Source organism: Cupressus sempervirens, chromosome 3 (genome assembly GCF_028749045.1).
Source record: "Cupressus sempervirens isolate cs-2001-9-10 chromosome 3, ASM2874904v1, whole genome shotgun sequence".
Lineage (NCBI taxonomy): Eukaryota > Viridiplantae > Streptophyta > Pinopsida > Cupressales > Cupressaceae > Cupressus > Cupressus sempervirens.
The window spans coordinates 568,775,228-568,794,282 of record NC_143120.1 but is presented as its reverse complement, the minus strand read 5'-3'; the positions used below and the strand labels follow the sequence as shown (position 1 = coordinate 568,794,282).

General features: G+C 35.7%; 1 protein-coding gene across 3 annotated transcripts in view; it reads left to right on the top strand.

Moving 5' to 3' along the window:
- Positions 1–17,788, top strand: part of PP5.2 (protein phosphatase 5.2) — a 140,486-nt gene extending 122,698 nt beyond the window's left edge. For all 3 annotated transcript variants that reach the window (XM_089820958.1, XM_089820956.1, XM_089820957.1), the window contains 2 exons: positions 16,785–16,859; positions 17,123–17,788. In XM_089820958.1, the coding sequence (XP_089677084.1) occupies positions 16,785–16,859; positions 17,123–17,182 (135 nt within the window). In that variant the 3' untranslated portion in view covers positions 17,183–17,788. The remainder of the gene's footprint in view (positions 1–16,784; positions 16,860–17,122) is intronic.
- The last annotated feature ends 1,267 nt before the right edge of the window (positions 17,789–19,055 follow it).

Here is a 19,055-nt window from a genome sequence, read left to right as displayed (position 1 = left end):
ATGGACAGTCCTTATAGAATTAAGGATTTGTCTTCCTAGAACAAATCCATTTTGCTGTTCAGAGATAATACTCTGGAGAATAAACAACTATCTAGAAGTTAGGACCATTGAAATGATTTTGTACAAAGAATTACAAAGTCTAATAGCTTTGAAGCCATCCACAGAGTCAACTCCTAAACACTTACGAATCAAGGAATCAAGCCAAAAAATTCATTCACAACATTAGTAACATCAGGGGAAATAATGTGCCAAAATTTCTGAAAGAACAAGATCGAAATATCATCAGGATCAGGGGATTTTTCCCCCTCAAAAGAAAAGTTGGCATCTTTGATCTCTTTTTGGGAGGGGATAACACTTAACATTTTGTTATTAAAGTCAATAATCCCTATAGGAATAGTAGACAACATATCTTCTTGATAAAGATCGTCGAGGTTCAAGTCTTCCTTTAGCAAGTTGGAAAGGTAACCCACCATCTCTCTTTTGATATTTTGGTCCTTATCAACTTTACCAGTTGTTGCCCCACTTTTCACTCTCTACCCGATTAGTGAAAATGGATGCTTAGGTTACAGTGAGTTTCTAGTTTTGTTTGAGTCTAGTTCTAAGACCTCTTAGGTGGATTGAGTCTCCATCAAAATTCTCGTTTTCCCTTTCCCCACATTTCATAGCCGGGTGGTTTTCCTTTGTGTTGAAATGATCTTGGGGGTAGGTTAGCTCTTGGTTTGATGGAGATTCATGTTGCTCATACAATGATCACTTACACAAGTCATATCTGCTTTTAGTCTATCACTTTCTTAATGGAAACAAAAGCTTGCAAAAATCTGGAATTCGTCTTCTTGGCGAGTTTTCAACCCATGAAGACGATTTCCCGCGAAGGGTACCAAATGATGCATATGGATCAAAAAACAAGAAAAAGTAAGGTACCTTACGAAATCCATGTTCCCTTTACAATTATTTTCCTTAGAAAGGGTTAAAGATTCATCATAGCTTTCATAATCAAATTCGGCATAAAACTCAGAATGAACTTCTCCTCAGCGGGTTTTCAACCCATGAAGTCGATTTTTCGCAAAAGGTAATTCTGAAGGAAAAGAAACAAAAGGTGGGTCCCCATAGAATTTCCGCACCTTACTTGGACATTTCCGAACCCAAAAAGGACATTGGTCTAAAGGTCAATTAAAAGAAAGCATGGGCAGAAAAGTACAAATTGTCTTCTCCTCGGCGGGTTTTCAATCCATGAAGATAATTTCCCAGATTTTTGAAGAAAAGCAAATAAGTAAGCAGGTTGGATCCACAATTTGTACATAAAATGGCTCAAGATGATAATGGAAAGAATCTAACCATTACAGGAAAGAGTTAATGAGTAGAATTCAACTCAACAGATATTTTCCCACGGAGTACTCTATCGTTAACTTCCTGAAACTTGAAAGAAAACGGGAAAGTAAATATGGGGAGATAGAAAGTTACCATTTTGCCAACGAAACAATGAAAAGACCTCGAGATATTCGTTAAAACTGTGCATTTACTGTTCCAATGGATCTCTCCTTCAATTCATTCATGTGGCGTGAATTCTATAGGTCAACGGATAAATTGAGGCTCCCATATATATGGAAACATGAACAATTTAACAAACCACCGCTCTTTTTCTTGAACTGTTATTCTGTTAATGTGCATAACTTTTTCAAAAAACCAATAATTGTTGCATTAGCTATTCCTCTCAGTTTCTTAATTCAAAATTCATTTTCAAAAGAATGGTGACTAGATTTGTGGGTTTCAGTGGGTTGAATGGGATCAAGTCTCGATTGTAGAACTTCACAGATACATCCCTTCGTTTTTATGACATGAAGGATTTCCAAAGGAGAGTGAAGTTGGAGCTGATCCATCCCATTACTGAGAGGCTCCGAGGATGCGGGTTGGTTGAGGCAACTGGTTTTCCGGTTGCAATCCAGGCCCCGGAGTTAATCTATGAATGTATAAACCGTTACAACCCGGACACGAGGCAAATTGTGCTACTAGATGACACTGTGTTGATTTCCATCGACAGACAAACTGTGGTGAAGTGCCTTTGAGTTCTAAAATGAGAGGAATTCTCAGATTTGATAGTTGGGGGAGCCATTTTTGAGTTCTCCGCCAAGAAGATGATCTGGAGGAAGGAAATCATGCAAACATGGTTTCAAAAACCATGGAGCGCCAAGAGTAAGGTTCGTAAGACTCTGTTTGGGACTAATCTCAAACTTGAGATTATCGATATCTTGGTCCTCTTACATAGATTGAAAGGTGAGGTAGAAGCTTTAAATTTTGTTGAGTAATACTTCTTTTTGGTGCAAGTCATCTGCTCTGACAACCAATATATTGATTGGGCTCATGAGGTAAGTGAGACTGTCCAATGCTCTTCGTGCCGCAAAGTTCTACAACATGTTCTATATGTCCTCTTTCCTCATTTACATGTTAGCTTCTTTACAATTATGGCCAAGCCTCCCAAGGGTGGAAAGTTTTCCTGATGATGTGAAATCTTATGAGTTTTACCCATGTTTACAATTAGAAAATAGCTATGTAGAGTATGTGAAAGTTAATGATGCATTCACTAGGAGAATTTGCAGGGTGCTACAAGGATGTCCAGAGAGGAGATTCAGTCATGAAGCCATGACAACCATTAGTCAATTTGGAAGTTATTTTATCCAATTCTCATCCTTTTCTTATTTGCGCCTTGCAGCTTTTGATGGTTTCCCCTTGAAGCTGCCGAGGTATCTAGTGATATGATCGTGCTGATCGAGATCGTGTGGCAAGCTATCCAAGTGAACGTGCTAAGTGGGAGTCTGAAGAAGAAAAGTACGAATTCCTTATGAAGGTGGGAGCTTTCAATTGTGAAACCTGTTCTGATGCCAAGAATATGCTAAAGGTGTTTACAATGAAGTATAAGTTGGAGATGTACAAATTTTCGAGGCCCATGTTTGATCCAAATGGGTACACAAGAGATGTTCTGCAAATTGGAAGTGTCATCAAGCACATCACCACCATTGAAGACTACTGGGCCGATTGCAAAGATGAGTTTGAGAGCCGTGATCGTGCTTTCGCCATATTGATAGTTGATCAAGTGAGAATGTATAAAATCAATATCATTGTAAAGGAAGTAGAAGATGATGGTCAGAATATGTATAGTAACACCTATCTGACCAAGCTAAGAGGCACTCCGATAAGCTTGAAACCTTATGAAGATGCAGGAGAGGAGCTAGATATAATGATGGCTCGAATTATCAGAAGGACCGGAAAACAGGTCTAATGGACCACAACCAGAAAGAGTCGAAGCAAAAGTACAACCGCTTAAGCTTCCCCAACAGTTGCAGCGGCTTCCTCCTCCTAGGGTGGCACATCAAGTGCAACTTTGGCCATTACCCAAGGGCCAGTTCAACCATCAGGTGGAGGTGATCAACCTCTCGACAAAAATATTCCCTTAACTTAGACTTCCTAGGACGACTCCCTCCCAATAATCAGAACTCCATTAGAAACATAGAAGAAGGCAGAGGAATCAAAAGATGGTACAGTCACTCCTCCCCCCTCGCCTCATAGCAACCCAGTCCCATTTGTAAGCGTTGCACTTCTCCTGTCAAGTAGTCCCCAAGTGTAAGTAGTGGATTTGGGAGATGGTGGAAGCAGTGAGAGTGAATCGACTGAATCTGATGAAGCAACGAAGAAGACTTCAGAGGTAGATAAGGGCCCAGATTCTTCAAAGCTTCTTTCACAAGCCCCAAAGAACCCTTTTTCTTTAGCTCCGAAGACACTCACTTCACCCAAGAGAAAGATGTTCAGTGTGAATGCCCTAGGGACATAGGCACAGATTCATGGCTGGTGGACACCCTAGATAGAAAAAGAAAGAGGAGGGATGAAGGAGCTCCCAAAAAGGATACTCTATCTCTTTCTATCCGCTCTGGATCAGCATTGAGCAAGGTTAAAAAGCAGAAGACCTTGTCCATCCTTGGACAAGACCCTGAAATAGGGCATCTTACAATGGAGATTGCAAAGCCTACCAAAGAGGGAAGAACTGAAGATATGTCTGTAGATGATTTTGCCTTGCACTTTGTGGATCTTGGGGAGGCCAGACATGACACCAAGGTTGACTTATGGAAGTCAACAAATGAGGTGATTGAGGGACAGCTAGAAAGTCTTAAATTATCAAGGGTCAAAATGAAGGCGGAAATCCATGAGCTAAACGGCTTCATTAGACAGTTGGTCACCCCATTGGCAAGTATTTCCGGAATGCCTATCACTAGTGATCCCATTGCTGTCGATGTCCAAGCACTCATCTCTAAGCTCCAAGAAGATAAACACTTTAGGCAAATTGGTAGAGAGTGGAGTGGGAAACTCTTGGAGGGACTCGCCATTATAGAACGGATTGGCAATGCCCTATTGAGGCTAGAAACAAAGAAGGATAAAATTTCAGCTAATAGAGCTACCTTGGCAGCAAAAAAGGTTAAAAGTGAAGATTGCGTCTCTTTACTAAAGATGGTTATCCATATGAAGATTAAGGAAGCTGTCGAAGCAAAGATCTTGCCCAAAGGAGATGAACCTTTGTTTGAGTGGCTGTAGAGCATGCAATTCAAGTCCTAGATGATCATAGCAATAGAGAAAGGGCTTAAGGAAACATAAACTAAAGTGAAGAAAGATCAAGATAGAGACTATGAACTCCTAAGAGGTCTACATACGGATTCCCAGACTAGTGGACAAGGGAAGGGAATCATTGGGATGATTGTCATGCAAACGAACTTCTCCAATTACATAGATAGTTTGACAGGGATATCTTTCGATCACCAGAACAGAGTCTTCGAACTCCAGAAGCTTGGTGGGTGTATACACGTGGCCATGGAAGAAATATGAGACCGGTTGAGTGCTGTCAAAGATTTGGCCAGAGAGCATTCTAAATGGCTCTTGAGATACACTAATGTTCATGTACATAGGCATGAGTAATTGATTCCAATCATTGTAGTTGCTAGGGCCTATAGGACAAAATTAGAAAAGGGAAAGAAGGCGAAGTGATTCAGATTCCGCCCCTTTCATATTTTGATGTAATGATTGTAGTAGACAAACGGGCTCCTTTCCATTTGTCATTTTTGGAAGAGATGAACCAATTTAAATTCTTCTGTAACGGTGATCTTGGAATTATATATGTACTGGAATGAAAGATTAATAAAAGGTCGGCTAATTTTTGGTGTGAAATGCTTGATATTGCAAAGACAATTGAATGGTATTTTGTGTCAATTATTTTTTGTTCCATTCTGTTTTGCGTTAATTGTATGTTTCCTCTTTCATTTGAATTAAAACAAGGAACGAATAGAGCTTCATTCCCATGTTTTGGGGCAGCGAACTGAATATGATAGTTTTGTCATTATAGGTTCAAGAGAAATCCCTTTTTTGTGTTTTCCCTTCAAGTTAGTCTTTCTTTCTCTGTAGTTAGTATTCTGCTGAATCAGTTTAGTATTAGTTAGTATGCATTGTTGAATCGTCAAGCCTTGTGGGTTCATAAGATGTGTGAATTCATAAACTTAATCAATCTTAAAATACCATTTCTTGCTTGAGTTAGTTCTTGTTTAGGCTTAGCTCGGTTTACCTCTCTTTTTCTCGGGTTAAGAACACACCCCATTTTAAATTTAGCGACAAACATAATTCATTGCAAATCATATTGCAATAGGGAGCTGTACCTAAGAATTCAGAGGAAAGTTAGTCTTTTCAGAAGCAACTTTCCAACTGTTGTAACCAGATATTGTTCACAAATTTGGGCATTTTAAATAGTTAAATCAAAAGAACAATCTGTTTACCAACACCAGTCACTGTATTTAATGATTTTATCCTATTGGCCACCTTATGTTTAGGGGCAGTCATGTGAAAGAATCCGGTGTTTTTGTCCCTTGCTTCCAACCATAGGGCTCTCGCTGTTTGCCTCCAGAAAGTTTCTTCTTTCATAATTGTGTCATAATAGTTAACCAGAATTTCATTTTCATCTTTTATAAGTTGCTTAGAGAAACCATTAGTTTGGATGTGATCTTTGACATCTTTCAACTTAACAATGGTATTTGTCTTCTCTATGAAAATATCCCCAAAAACCACTTTGTTCCATTTCTTGATGTTTGTTTTGATATTGCCAAGTTTTTTGGTGACCTTGTACATTGCTGATCTGTCCACCTTAATATTCCACCATTCTTTGATTCTAGTCTCCAACTCAGGATGGGCCAGCTACATTCTTTCAAAATAGAAAGTGTGATTGATTTTACTTGTCAAAGGATTAGCATTGAAAGAGAGGGGAGAGTGATTTGAGCCAATGCGGGGGAGAGAGGAAAGGTTAAAGGAATAAGAAGCCATCCAATCCAAGGAGATAAGAGCTCTATCTAACTTAACTTGTATTTGGTCCTTCCCAACTCTCCTATTAGACCAAATAAATTGGGGACCCTGGAAGTCCACATCAAGAAGAACTTGGTTATTTAAGAAATCATTAAGGTCCATTCTACTATCAATGTTAGGAGCTGCTGCTCCAAACTTCTCGGTATCTTTTAATGGGGTATTGAAGTCCCCCATGACCATCTATCTCATATTGGAAAATAAAGACTTGACATTCTCAAATTTTCTCCAAAAGACTTTTCTACCATTCTTAGAGTTAGGAGTATATATGTTTGTAGCTACCCGTTCAAAATTATCCTTATTTGATAGAATGTAATAGCTAAAATGTTGTTAGCAATAAAAATAGGCCTACCTTCTAATATTGTTGAGGTTCCAAAAGATGGCAATGCCTCTAGATGCTCCTTCAGAGTCACATCCCTCAACTCAACAATTTTTGAAGAGTTTAATTTTTTCAACTTTCTCTTTTGATATTTTTTTTCTTGAATCTTTAGTATATGTGTTTTGTGGTCACGCACCAAGTTTCTCATCACATCTTGTTAATGAGGACTATTTAATCCTCTTATATTCCATGATATAATCTTCATCTTTTATTGTTTAAATAGGCTTCTTAGATGGTCATTTGTTTCCCATTCGCTATGTTCAGTTTACTTTCTAGTTCCCTTTGTTTTCTAACTAAAAATCTACCCGCTCCCAATTTTGAGAACCCACATCTGCTTTCATCTGTCCTGTAGTGATTCCTTCCTAGGATAGAGGTGATTCCATGGTTTCTCCCTTTCTTCCAGTAGTCTTTGATCCTCCATTCTTCTTGTTTTTGACTAGTTCTCAATCGTCCTCTTTCTGTTCCTTTAGATTTAAGTCATTGTTTGACCAAACAACTAGTTGTGACTCTGTATTGCTTTGTTGTTCTTCAAACTGATTTTCATTTTCCTCATTCTAGTTGATTTCTTGACTAATATCCTTCTCTTGTATGGGGCTCATGATTATAATTTGTAGGTTCTCTTCCCCAACAATATTATTTGATATCTTATTCTCATCAGGGTTTGTCATTTCTCAAGGATGTTGCAAATATGTCACAAATATGGCGATTTGCTCAAGAATGTTGCAATTGATTGGCTTTCGAACAACAAAAGTACGGAGAATCTCAACTTAAAGGCAATGATATTGAGCACACAAAGCAGAAAGAGTGCCTTTTATGCCTTCATGGATAAAAGACCTGTAGACCATGTGAAATCTTCTGCCTGGTATATAAATTGAGGTGCTTCTTGACATTTCACTCACAAACGTAATTGGTTTACAAAATTTCTCCCTGTATTGATTCAATTATTTGGAGGTGAAGAGTATATCTACATCGGGAAGGGAAATGTTAAGAACAATCTAGTGGGAGGAATCTCATTTTTCTCAATGTATATTATGGTCTTGGCATGAAGCATAACCTACTCTCAGTGAGTTAGATCATGCAGCATTCTCCTCAGCTTGATGTGGTATTCAGTGCACACAATTGTTTGATTGTTGATCACACAACACGATACTGTAATTATTGGCATTGAGGATCATGGTCTATACGAACTTGTCAATACAGGTGATTCTCTTGAGCACACCTTTGCTGCAAAATCTTCTTCTATTACCAATCTCTTGCATGAGTGAAATGGCCACCTGAACATTCACTATATTGCGTAGCTTGTTTTGATGATTTAGTACTTGGCTTAATTGAAATTCAAACTCAAAATTAGTGAGTTTGTGGAGCTTGTTAGACTGGAAAACAACATAGGATAGTTGGTGACTCATGGCGAGTCATGGTGAGTCATGGTGAGTCTCTAAGATAGTACAATTGGTCCACACTGATGTATGTGGTCAAATGAATACTACTGCTTCTAGGTGCAGGTATTTCTTGCTTCTTGTTGATGATTTCAGTTGTACAATGTGTGTACTTCCTTAGAGAAAAATCAGATGTGTTTAATTGTATTTTAGAAATTTAAGGCCTTAGTAGAAAAAGAGTTTGGTTGTTCTATTATTTGTAACATCGGAGAATTAGTTCTATTCTACACATGGCATAAAATGTTGATAAACCACTCCATAGATCCCTCAACAAAATGATGCAGAACATCACAACCACACCATTACAAAAATGGCTACGACAAGATTGATTAGTACATGGTTGCTCATCGTTGTCCTTTTGAAGTTAATCGATATATCACACTTTGGTGATGATGTTCTCTTTCTTATTGTTTATGTGAATAACTTGATCATTGCTGACCATTTGACACATTTGAATGAAGAAATCAAACAAGACCTGTGTAACGATTTTGATATGACAGATTTGGGTCTTCTATTATTGTCTACGTGTTGATGTTTGCAAAGTGATGGTAACATCTCTATTTCTCATTGTAAGTATGTTAGGAACTTGCTTGACAAGATTTGAATGCAAAATTGTAAACCCGCTTCCACGCCTATGGAGAAGGGACTAAAGTTGGTAGCCAAGGTTGATTCTCCTCCTAGTCATGAAACCACTTACAGGCAACTAGTGGGCAATCTATCTCATTGCTACTACACTTGATATCAAATTTGTAGTGAGCTACATTTCAAGCTTCATGATAGTTCCCAAGGCTGATCAGTGGGTACCAACCAAGCGTGTGTTGCATTATGTAAAGGACACCTTTGATTATGGACTTCTTTACATTAGGAGTCATGATTCTAATCTCAATGGGTTTATATATTCAGATTGGGCAGGTTTGGTTGATGATGAGGCACCAACTTGTAGATATGTGTTCAGTTTTGGATCTTAGCATGTAGTCTCACTCTCCTCCACAAAAGAGAAGTATTGAGGAGCTGTTAAAGCAGCGTGTGAGATAGTTTGGTTTTGTCAGATACTTGTAGGTATACATTTATCTCAAGTTGGTCTTGTTAGAGTGGGGTTGCCATTGCACCAAAAGACTGATCTATCAATGCTCGATATAACAACTCAACTTATAGTACACAAGAGGCAGTTAAGCCCTTGTCACCCCATGGGGAGCGCTGAACCAATTTTCGATAATCTCCCCCTTAGCATTACCTGAGGGTTTGAGGATTCAAACCTGTGACCAAGCTCTGATACCACTTGTTGGAATACAAACACCGCTGGGGGGGGGGGGTGAATCAGTGGTTTAAAATACTTTTTCAAAACTTGAAACAATTACAAGTTATAAAATTTAACACATGAATCAAGATAGTTAATGAATAAAAAAGTGACACAATATTTTAATGTGGAAAACCCCTTAGGGTTAAAAACCACTTTGAATCTGAAACTTTATTAGCCTTTTGGGCAAATATTTCAGAGCTACAATTCTGGGAAGCACCAACACCCTGTTTTAGAAACACCAATTTCAAGGAACACCAATCCCTTACACCTGAAGCACCAACTTCATGAATATAAGAAGCACCAACTTCCAAAATGAACAAATGAGATATAAAATTAGAGGATAATCTTTGTTACAACACAAATTATGAATCACTAGTTTCAACTTGTTGAAAACATAATGCAAGATATACTTTCTCCTCAAAACATCTAGTATCCAAATATATTTTCTTTTTCCATTAAAAGATATGATCAAACATTGATATGAATGAGTAAAAAAGCAATATATAACCCTTTTTCTACCTCTGATAAACTTCTGCAATGAAAATCAATTCACAAACATGAAAATAGAAACATAAAGCATTACCCCCTTCTTTGCTGTTAAAAATCTGCTTGCAAACTGTTCGGTTGACAAATTCTGCAACTTCTATCAAAACCACCTGTTGGATGTTTTAGAGGAATTTATCCTCTACTTATAAACCAATAAAGTCGAAATTTTGGAGTTAGGTACATACCCCAAACTTCTATTACACCAAATCCGCTTAAAACTACTCAAAGTGTCATAACAATTTGGTAACCATTTTTGATAGACATACTTTTTCTCATTTTGCATGTGTGTTATGCAAAACTAACAAAGACCCATTTTAGCTAACTCAAAGGCCTTTCCAAAAAGGTATGATAGTTGGGGTCGATCCGATAAAAATGCTTGTTGACTTTCTATTAGACCAAAATTGTTTCTTTATAACCGTTTTCTAAACCAATGTGAACATTAAGTGTTAATTGTATATCACTTAAGTGTTTCTCTTGAATATGTTTTGAACAATATTGAAGGATATCAAATAAGATAATTACATGATGTTAACCATACCATATGCTCATTATAATTTCATTATTGACATCAATGACAACACTCAAAGATCAAATACCAAGGGTTCAACATACTCCCCCTTTGGCATTGATGTCAATACCAACCTCCATTTGCATATCCATGTGTACTTGTATATCCTATATTTGTACTTGTATATCCATGTGTACTTGTATATCTTGTATCTGTACTTGTACCTGTATATAGACATTTTCATCCGCCCCCGCCCCCGCCCCCCCCTTTGACATCAATGACAAAGGAGATATACCAAGGTTTCAGTGTAACAAAAAGATAAGCACAATATGCTCCCCTTGAAACCTATCACTCATTTATGAACTCATGCAAGAGAAGAGAGGGATAAAACCCCCTTACAAACCAATCTAGCCTTGTTCCTTGATATCTTTCCATTTTAATCAAATTTATTTCTAAAGATCCTTTTAGCACCTATTACATTTTTATCTTCAGGTCTTGGCACTAATTCCCAAGTTTTATTCTTTTCAATTTGACTTAGTTCCTCTTTCAAAGCATTAACCCAAAACTCATCAATACTATCATCTTTATATGATTTAGGTTCAATTTGATATAACAAACAAAGATTAGCACATTCACTAGATGTAGTTCTTGCTCTTGTTTGAATACCTACATGTTTATCCTCTATAATCTGTTCTTGAGGATGATACTTCTTCAATCTTGTTCCTGTAGCCTTTGTACCTGTGGGTTCTGGTGTTTCTACTTGATCTTTTATCTCTTCTTCACCTTCATCAACTTTATTATCTCCTTCTTTACCTTCATCAACTTTATTATTGACTTCTTTCAAGTGTTTATCATTGTCTTGTAGGAAAGTATTATCCATTCTTATTTCCTTTTTATCCTGCACAACATCCACTTTCACATCTACACTTTCAACAAGTTTATTCAACCTTTTATTAAAACATTTGTAAACTTTACTTTAAGAAGAATATCCTAAAAATATTCCACCATCACATTTTGAATCAAAGCTTCCTATTTTATCATTAGAATTCTTAATGAAACATCTACTTCCAAAAATTCTAAAATGGTCAACAGAAGCAGGATGTCCATACCATAACTCATAAGGAGTGTACTTAGTTTTTACCCTTAGTTGTGCCCTGTTTAAAATATATACTGCTATGCGAACTGCTTCTTACCAATACCTATTTGGTACTTTAGATTCATCTAACATAGTCCTTTCCATTTCTTTCACTGTTTGGTTCTTTCTCTCAACAACTCCATTTTGTTGAGGTGTTTGGATGATGCATGTTGTCTTTTGATGCCATGTTTTTCACAGTAATCAACAGATTCATCTAAAGTTAACTCACCACCTTTATTTGATCGTAAACATTTAATCTTCATGTCTGACTCATTTTCAACCATTTTCTTGAAAATCTTAAAACTTGTTAAATGCCTCTGATTTATGCTTTAAGAAGGTTACCCATGTTATTTTTGTATAATCATCTATAAAAAGCATGACATTCTTTTCACCATTTAATGACATTGTCTTTGTAGGACCACATAAATCAATATGTACTAATTGCAGTGGTTTAGAAGCGAAATATTCTTTTGAATGAAAATATGTCTTTGTTTGTTTACCATGTTGACACCCTTCACAAATAACATTTTTTTGGCTTACTTATACATGGCATACCTCTTACTTTCTAATGCTTACTAACTTTTACCAAGTTGTCAAAAATCAGGTGCCCAAGCCTTTTGTGTCATAACTAACTTTTATTCACCTGTCCCATAAGACAAACATTTTCATGATTGTTAGTATTTGTGATATCTTTTAAATTGTATACATTCCCTTTAGATCTTTTACTTGATGTAACCAATTGTCCAGATTTTATTTTGATTTGACAACCATGATCATCAAAAACAACTTCATATCCATGATCGCAAATTTGAGTAACACTTAGAAGATTGTACTTTAATCCATCAACATAATACACATCATGAATTGACATTTTGTCGCTAAGCATCAAAGAACCCAAATCTTTAATTTTCCTTGAAGAATCATTACCAAAACTAACATTGCCACCTCTGTAGTTAATCAATTTGTCAAATTTCGTTCTATCTCTTGTCATATGTCTAGAATAACCACTATCAATTATCCACAAGTCCTTTTCTTCAGAATGTAGAGCTATTTGAACAAACATAGACTTATTAATCTTAGGCCTCCATATCTTAGTCACTCTAGTATCAAATTCTTTATCAACTTGTAGACTAGCAGAAGATTGATCATTCTGAATTGACTTAGTTTTGCAATTGCTCATAACATGACCAAAGGGATTGCATTTGTAACATCTTAGACCATTCATTTTAGGAAAGGAATAACCAAAATGAAACTTTGAATACCTCCTTGACATGTATCTGCAATTACTTATTCTATGTCCATATTGATGACACATGAACAATACCCATGAAAGAAAGAAGTGAACCTGTTTGAGTATCTTTTACCCATAAATGAAGTGCTTGATATAATCTGATTTTTATCATTACAAATCTGATTAAAATCTACATTTTTACATGGATTTGAAGTGGTAATATTCTGATTTGTATCCTTACTTTCAGATTTAAATATCTCAAATAAAGATTTATCTTTCTTGTCATTAGAACATTGTCCAAGTTCAAAACCAATTCCTGTTAGATCATCAGTTCTTCTTTGTTTCCTTAACATATCATCCAAAGTAGTGTTCTCATATTTTTCTAACTTTCTTCTATATGATACTACTACATTCATTAACCCTTTATATTCCTGATTTTTAGAACTTAACTCTTCCTTAGCGACAAAGACAATTCTCTTTTGTTCCTCAACTTGTAATTTCAATTCTATAACTTGTCGATTTAATTCCTTAGTTTCTTTTTCAAAGTTCTCTTTTTCCTTTAAGAATTGATTTTCTTGAACCCTTAACTCCTTTTTTAATTCCTTGATCTTTTTAAGTGTATAAAGCAATTCACATTCTAAATCAGCCTCAACAAGTTCAACATCGTCATCACTATCTGATCCTTGACAAGTAGTTTCTATAGCCATGAATGAAACTTCATTTTCATCACATTCAAAACTACTAGATTCACTATCTGATACACCAGCAATCAATCTCTTCTTCTTAAAGAACTTTTTGTTATAGCATTTCGTTTTACTTGATTTCTCTTTCTCATCATCTACTTCATCATGACTATGATAAGGACATTTAGATGCAAAGTGTCCTATTTTACCACAATTAAAGCATTTGAAAGGAAGTTTACCTTATCTGCTCCTTTATTTAATTTCCTTGATAAATGTGCTTCAAGAACATCAAGATCTTCTGATTCTGAAGAGACTTGCTTCACTTTCTTTTCCACCTTGAATGCTGCTTCTTTGCTTGTGGATTCCAGCTTGCCAAACTTTCTCATTTCATAAGCTACAAGTGCTCCATGAATATCTTCCATTGTATACTCGTTAATATCTCTAGTTTCTTCTAAAGAACATATCTTAGAATTTATCAGGAAGAGATCTCAAAACTTTTTTTACAACATCAATATCATCAATTCTTGTACCAAGTCCTCTTATGCCATTTACAGTTTCATCTATCTTAAGGAGATAGTCGTCTACCTTTTCATCATTACCCATCTTAAGGTCTTCAAATCTTGATTTCAAATGTTGTATCTTGGCTTCTTTAACTCTATCGTTACCATGATATGTGTTTTTCAATTTGTCCCATACCTCTTTAGAAGAACTACAATGCATTACCTTAACAAAAACATCTTTAGATAAATTGTTAAGTATTCAATTTGTCCCATACTTCTTTAGAAGAATTGCAATGCATTACCTTAGCAAAAACATCTTTAGATAAATTGTTAAGTATAGCAAATTTAGCTTTCATATCAATTTCATACTTCCTCTTTTCATCAGGATCTGTAGGTAAATTATTAGGAACTTTATAACCATTAACAACTGAAGCCCAAACATCAACATTAATAGATAACAAATATGTTTGCATCATTACTTCCCAAAAAGCATAATCTGATCCATCAAAAATAGGAATCTTTGAAAAACTATCTTGAGCCATAAAAGATAAGTATTCAACTCAACCAAAATCTACCCAAAGTTGGTAAATTTGATGTAGGGAACCTTGCTCTGATACCACTTGTGAGAGTGGGGTTGCCGTTGCACCAAAAGACTGATCTATCAATGCCGGATACAACCACTCAACTTATAGTACACAGGAGGCAGTTAAGCCCTTGTCACGAATCCTGAGGGGAGCGCTGAACAAATTTCCAACAGGTCCAACCTTTCTCTCTAATAATCTGGGAGTTCATAAACATGCCAAGAATCTGGTCTTCCATGAATAAACTAAATTGTAGACGTTCATTGTCATTACATGATGGTTGAAGATGGGACAGTTCAGTTGCAGTATGTTCCAACTGCGGATCAAACTGCAGACATTCTTGCCAAGCCTCTTGGTCCAGATAAGTTTGCTATACAAGGGCCAACTTGGTGTTGTTGGTAGATTGACCATTAAGGGAGGGTATTGGAATATTATTTAATTACTTTAATGGTCATCTATGTAATATTTGTAAATCTTTGTAGACAAGATCGTTGCTTAAGTTTCTTATTAAAATCTTTGTATTCTTGCAACTTTGTAAATTCTTTATAATGATCTCCTTGATCATTTGTTAATACAACAATTTTTTTTACCAATTACTTCTCAGTAAAATGGATCCCTTAGCATATTCCTGTCCCTGCAAAACTTGCTCTACCTTCAACAAATATCTTTTAATTATTTTTATGTTCCCAATAAGTCCGACAATATTGAGGTGGGAAGTTATTGGGATGTGGGGTGTTGTTACTGAACTCAATCTCTTATATTCTTTCCTCTTGTCAGCTGCATTGAAATGTTGTTTTCAGCCACCATAATCAGCTTCGGATGCTTCTCATTGTTTTTCAGTTGGATCTGCTGATTTTCCCTACCTATTTGATTTTTGACACAATTGTTAACACCCATTTCATCATCCAATATTCATGTTCATCCTGAACAAATCAGCCATTTACTTTATCAATTTATATATTGAGTATATATATATTTTGTTTATAATTGGTCTGTAGTAATAATCTGTTATTGACACCTTTCTATCTAATTATTAAATCTCCGAAGCACTGGTGCTGATATTGTGCTGCTTCATTTTGTGCTTTAGCTAATTCCTGTATTATTTGTTCCTGGGAGGCCGATTGTTAGGTGAAACAGGAAACCTTATTCTACAATTTTCTTATGTAGAAAATTCAGTTTTTGATGTGTTGGTTGATAGGCTAGAAATTATTGCCAGAAATTTGCGTTTTTTCAATCTTGATTTTTTTTTTTTGTCACAGATGATTCAGCTTTCTTATGAATCAAACCGTGGAGTAACTTACAGAGGGTTACAGTCCTGCATTAGCAAAATTGTTTGGTCAATTAGAATGTTTCATTTACATATATTTAAAAGTTTTAAACCAAAGATATGGGAGTGGTTCGGATTATCTTAATGAATTTCCAGTTTTATAGGTCCAAGTGCGGAGGGAGTTAAATTGTGAGCCTTGGTCTTTCTATTGCCGGTCACCTATTTATAGGATACAAGGAATCCATATAACTTTACTTCAATTTCTTCTGGTCCCATGCTTTGGTTATATCACCATGTGAATTTACTCTGGTAAATGCTGACATCAATGGACAATTTCCTTCCATTTAGCTGATGAAAGGCTCTGGCATTAATGGCAGGACCATTCTTTTCCTTTTTAGTTAGAAAATGTTGTGGCATTGAGCTCCTGTTTTAATGAGGTTTTTAGAGACATTGGTAAGGATCCAAACTGAGAGTTGTTCCAGGTAACAGAAGATGTTTACGCTTGATAGTTTTTCTGAAATTTAAAATTATAGAATCCTATTGTCATCCCCCATTTCAAAAGAAATATTTTACCCATGTCTATGCTGATAACAACTGAAAAAGGATAGAAGAATATGCAAATCACGGCTTGAAAGCAATTGTGCATCAAATGTGCTTGTTATAGTTGCTATGATTTTTTCATAGTCATGACGAGGCAAGTCATTTATATGTACAAAATTATAGGCCAAAACTTAAACTTGTGGCATGTTTTCTTCGATGTTTGTGGCAATTGGCTCTTTGTACAATGCTTGCTTCGTATGTTATGTCATTGAAGTGTAAATATTTTGAGTTTTTCAGATGGGCAACAAGGGTGCATTCATAAGATTCAAGGCTCCAGAACTTAAACCAGAAATCATCTCCTTTTCTTCTGTGGTAAGTAAAGGCTTACTTGCATTCTATTAATCGTAACATGTAGTGTGAGATTTCAGAGGCATAGATGAATTACTGTTCATGACAATTGATGAGGTCTCGTTTAGTTATATTTCTTCTTTTATTAGCAGAGTTGAAGATGTCTTCATAGTTGAAGTTCCTGACTGATTCTACTGTTTCTGCAGCATGTACATAAATGTGGCTGGCTATGATATGCATAATTCAAAATATACTAATGACTCTTCTGTCCCATTTCTGATCTGCAGCCACACCCTGATATAAAGCCCATGGCATATGCAAGTAATTTTTTGAGGATGTTCTCTTAATTGCAAGAAGGTCCCTGTCAAGAAGTTGATCTTTTATTGTATCAATATCCTTTTCACACACAAACCTTTCAAGATGTGAATTTTGCAGTCAAGAGGCTTCATGCTTGCTCGTTCCAGTGAAAATAGAGGACGAATGAGCTGAGTTGGCAGAAATATTTATTCTCATTGCCTTTTGTGCTTTTCGGTTCCCTGATTTATTCATGTTATTGACAAACTATGCTGGAGATTGTTGAAAGGACTAATGTGCTTTGAAAGACTACCTGTGTGTTATCTTTATCTAATAAGGTCATTTTTCGAAGTCGAAATTTCCAAAAGTTGGGACAGGATGTTTGGGCTCGAGGCAAGAGTGCATTTTTCTGTAAATTAATTTTGGAAATGTTCATTTTTTGTGTATCTAATTTTCTCTGAACAAGTAGCATATGTGGCATTCCGTAATGATGATCTGGAATTAAGCTCCAGTGATCTTTGCCCGGTACCTGATGTTCAGAGATTGGTATGATGTCATTCAGAATATCGACTTACGTGATAGGTAAATTGTGCACTTCTTGTAAATTGAAGTTTCAAAATGCTCAAATTTTATTTTATTTATAATCTTATTCTGTACAATTGTGGTCCATATTTGGTATTTCTATAGAAAATCTCTATATAGGCTCAAGATGTTTTTTCTTTTAGAATTCTGTATGGCCATTCAGAAAGCAAATTAATTAACCGAAAGTGCTGCTTTATTTCCTGCTTTTATTGTTTGTAACATAGAGATAAGGAATGCCAAGGATTCATCATGTAAGGCTAGTGTACGCTAATTGAGACCATTTAACTGTAAATGCAAGGGTTGTCCTACCGGATATTATAAACTGCAAACATTTCATCGTGAGAAATGGTAATATACTACATGCATTCTGATGGATTGCAGCACTTGTATGTGTTGCCAAAGAAAGGTTTCTATGTGTTTTTTCTTGAGAGCTTCTCTTAAGGGGAATGACCAACCGCTGAACTCGCCATCATAATTGATGAGCTTCGGCCTTGTCATGTTTATCGAGTGTGGATGATTGAGCATAGTATTATCTTATTTTTAAAGATATTATATTTTATCTTTATAACGTGAAATATTTAATCCAAGTAGGGCGGTAATTCTAGCTTGTCATTTTGAATAATTGCCGTTAGTTTTGAGCGCTCAGCAGTACAGATAATGTTTTATTAGTTCTTGCTGAAAGCATGTATGCCAATGTGAATCACTTTTGTTTATATTTATTTTTCATAAGATTTTTATGAGTTTGTTGCGGATCTTGCATTAATCAAGTAATTTTTTAACATAAGTAATGCATGTATTGCTTGTTTGGATACTTGCGTCAATGGATGTATATATTTATAATAATATATTCCCCAACATTTCTTTGATCGACTTTTAAATTTTTTTTGAGGATATTATGACTGCAATAATCTGCAGTATTTCTCGAAATAACTCTAGAAAACAAGTTTTAAGGAAAAGCAATTCATCTTTCACCTGTTTAGGAATTGCATCATTATATGATACCAACGAGTCTTTAGGATTCTTGTCAACTTCTATCAAACACAAATACATTTATTTTTTTCATTTTACGGGACATTGGATTTATTTTGAAGTGTTGATTTCAATTGGATAATGAACTATTGGTCAGCCATCACCCTGCTGAATAAATTTTGACAAGAAGTTGCTAAATTACTTGTGTATTACCTTTTCTTTCCAATACTTATATATGACATTACATCTGCTTTCCACACTCTTTTGGCCTTTTCCATTTCACATCAAGTATAGTGTATGTGAAATCTTTACAAACTCTAAGGGATATCAGGTGAAGAATTTTGTTGGTGATATGAAAACTTCTTAGAGGTGATT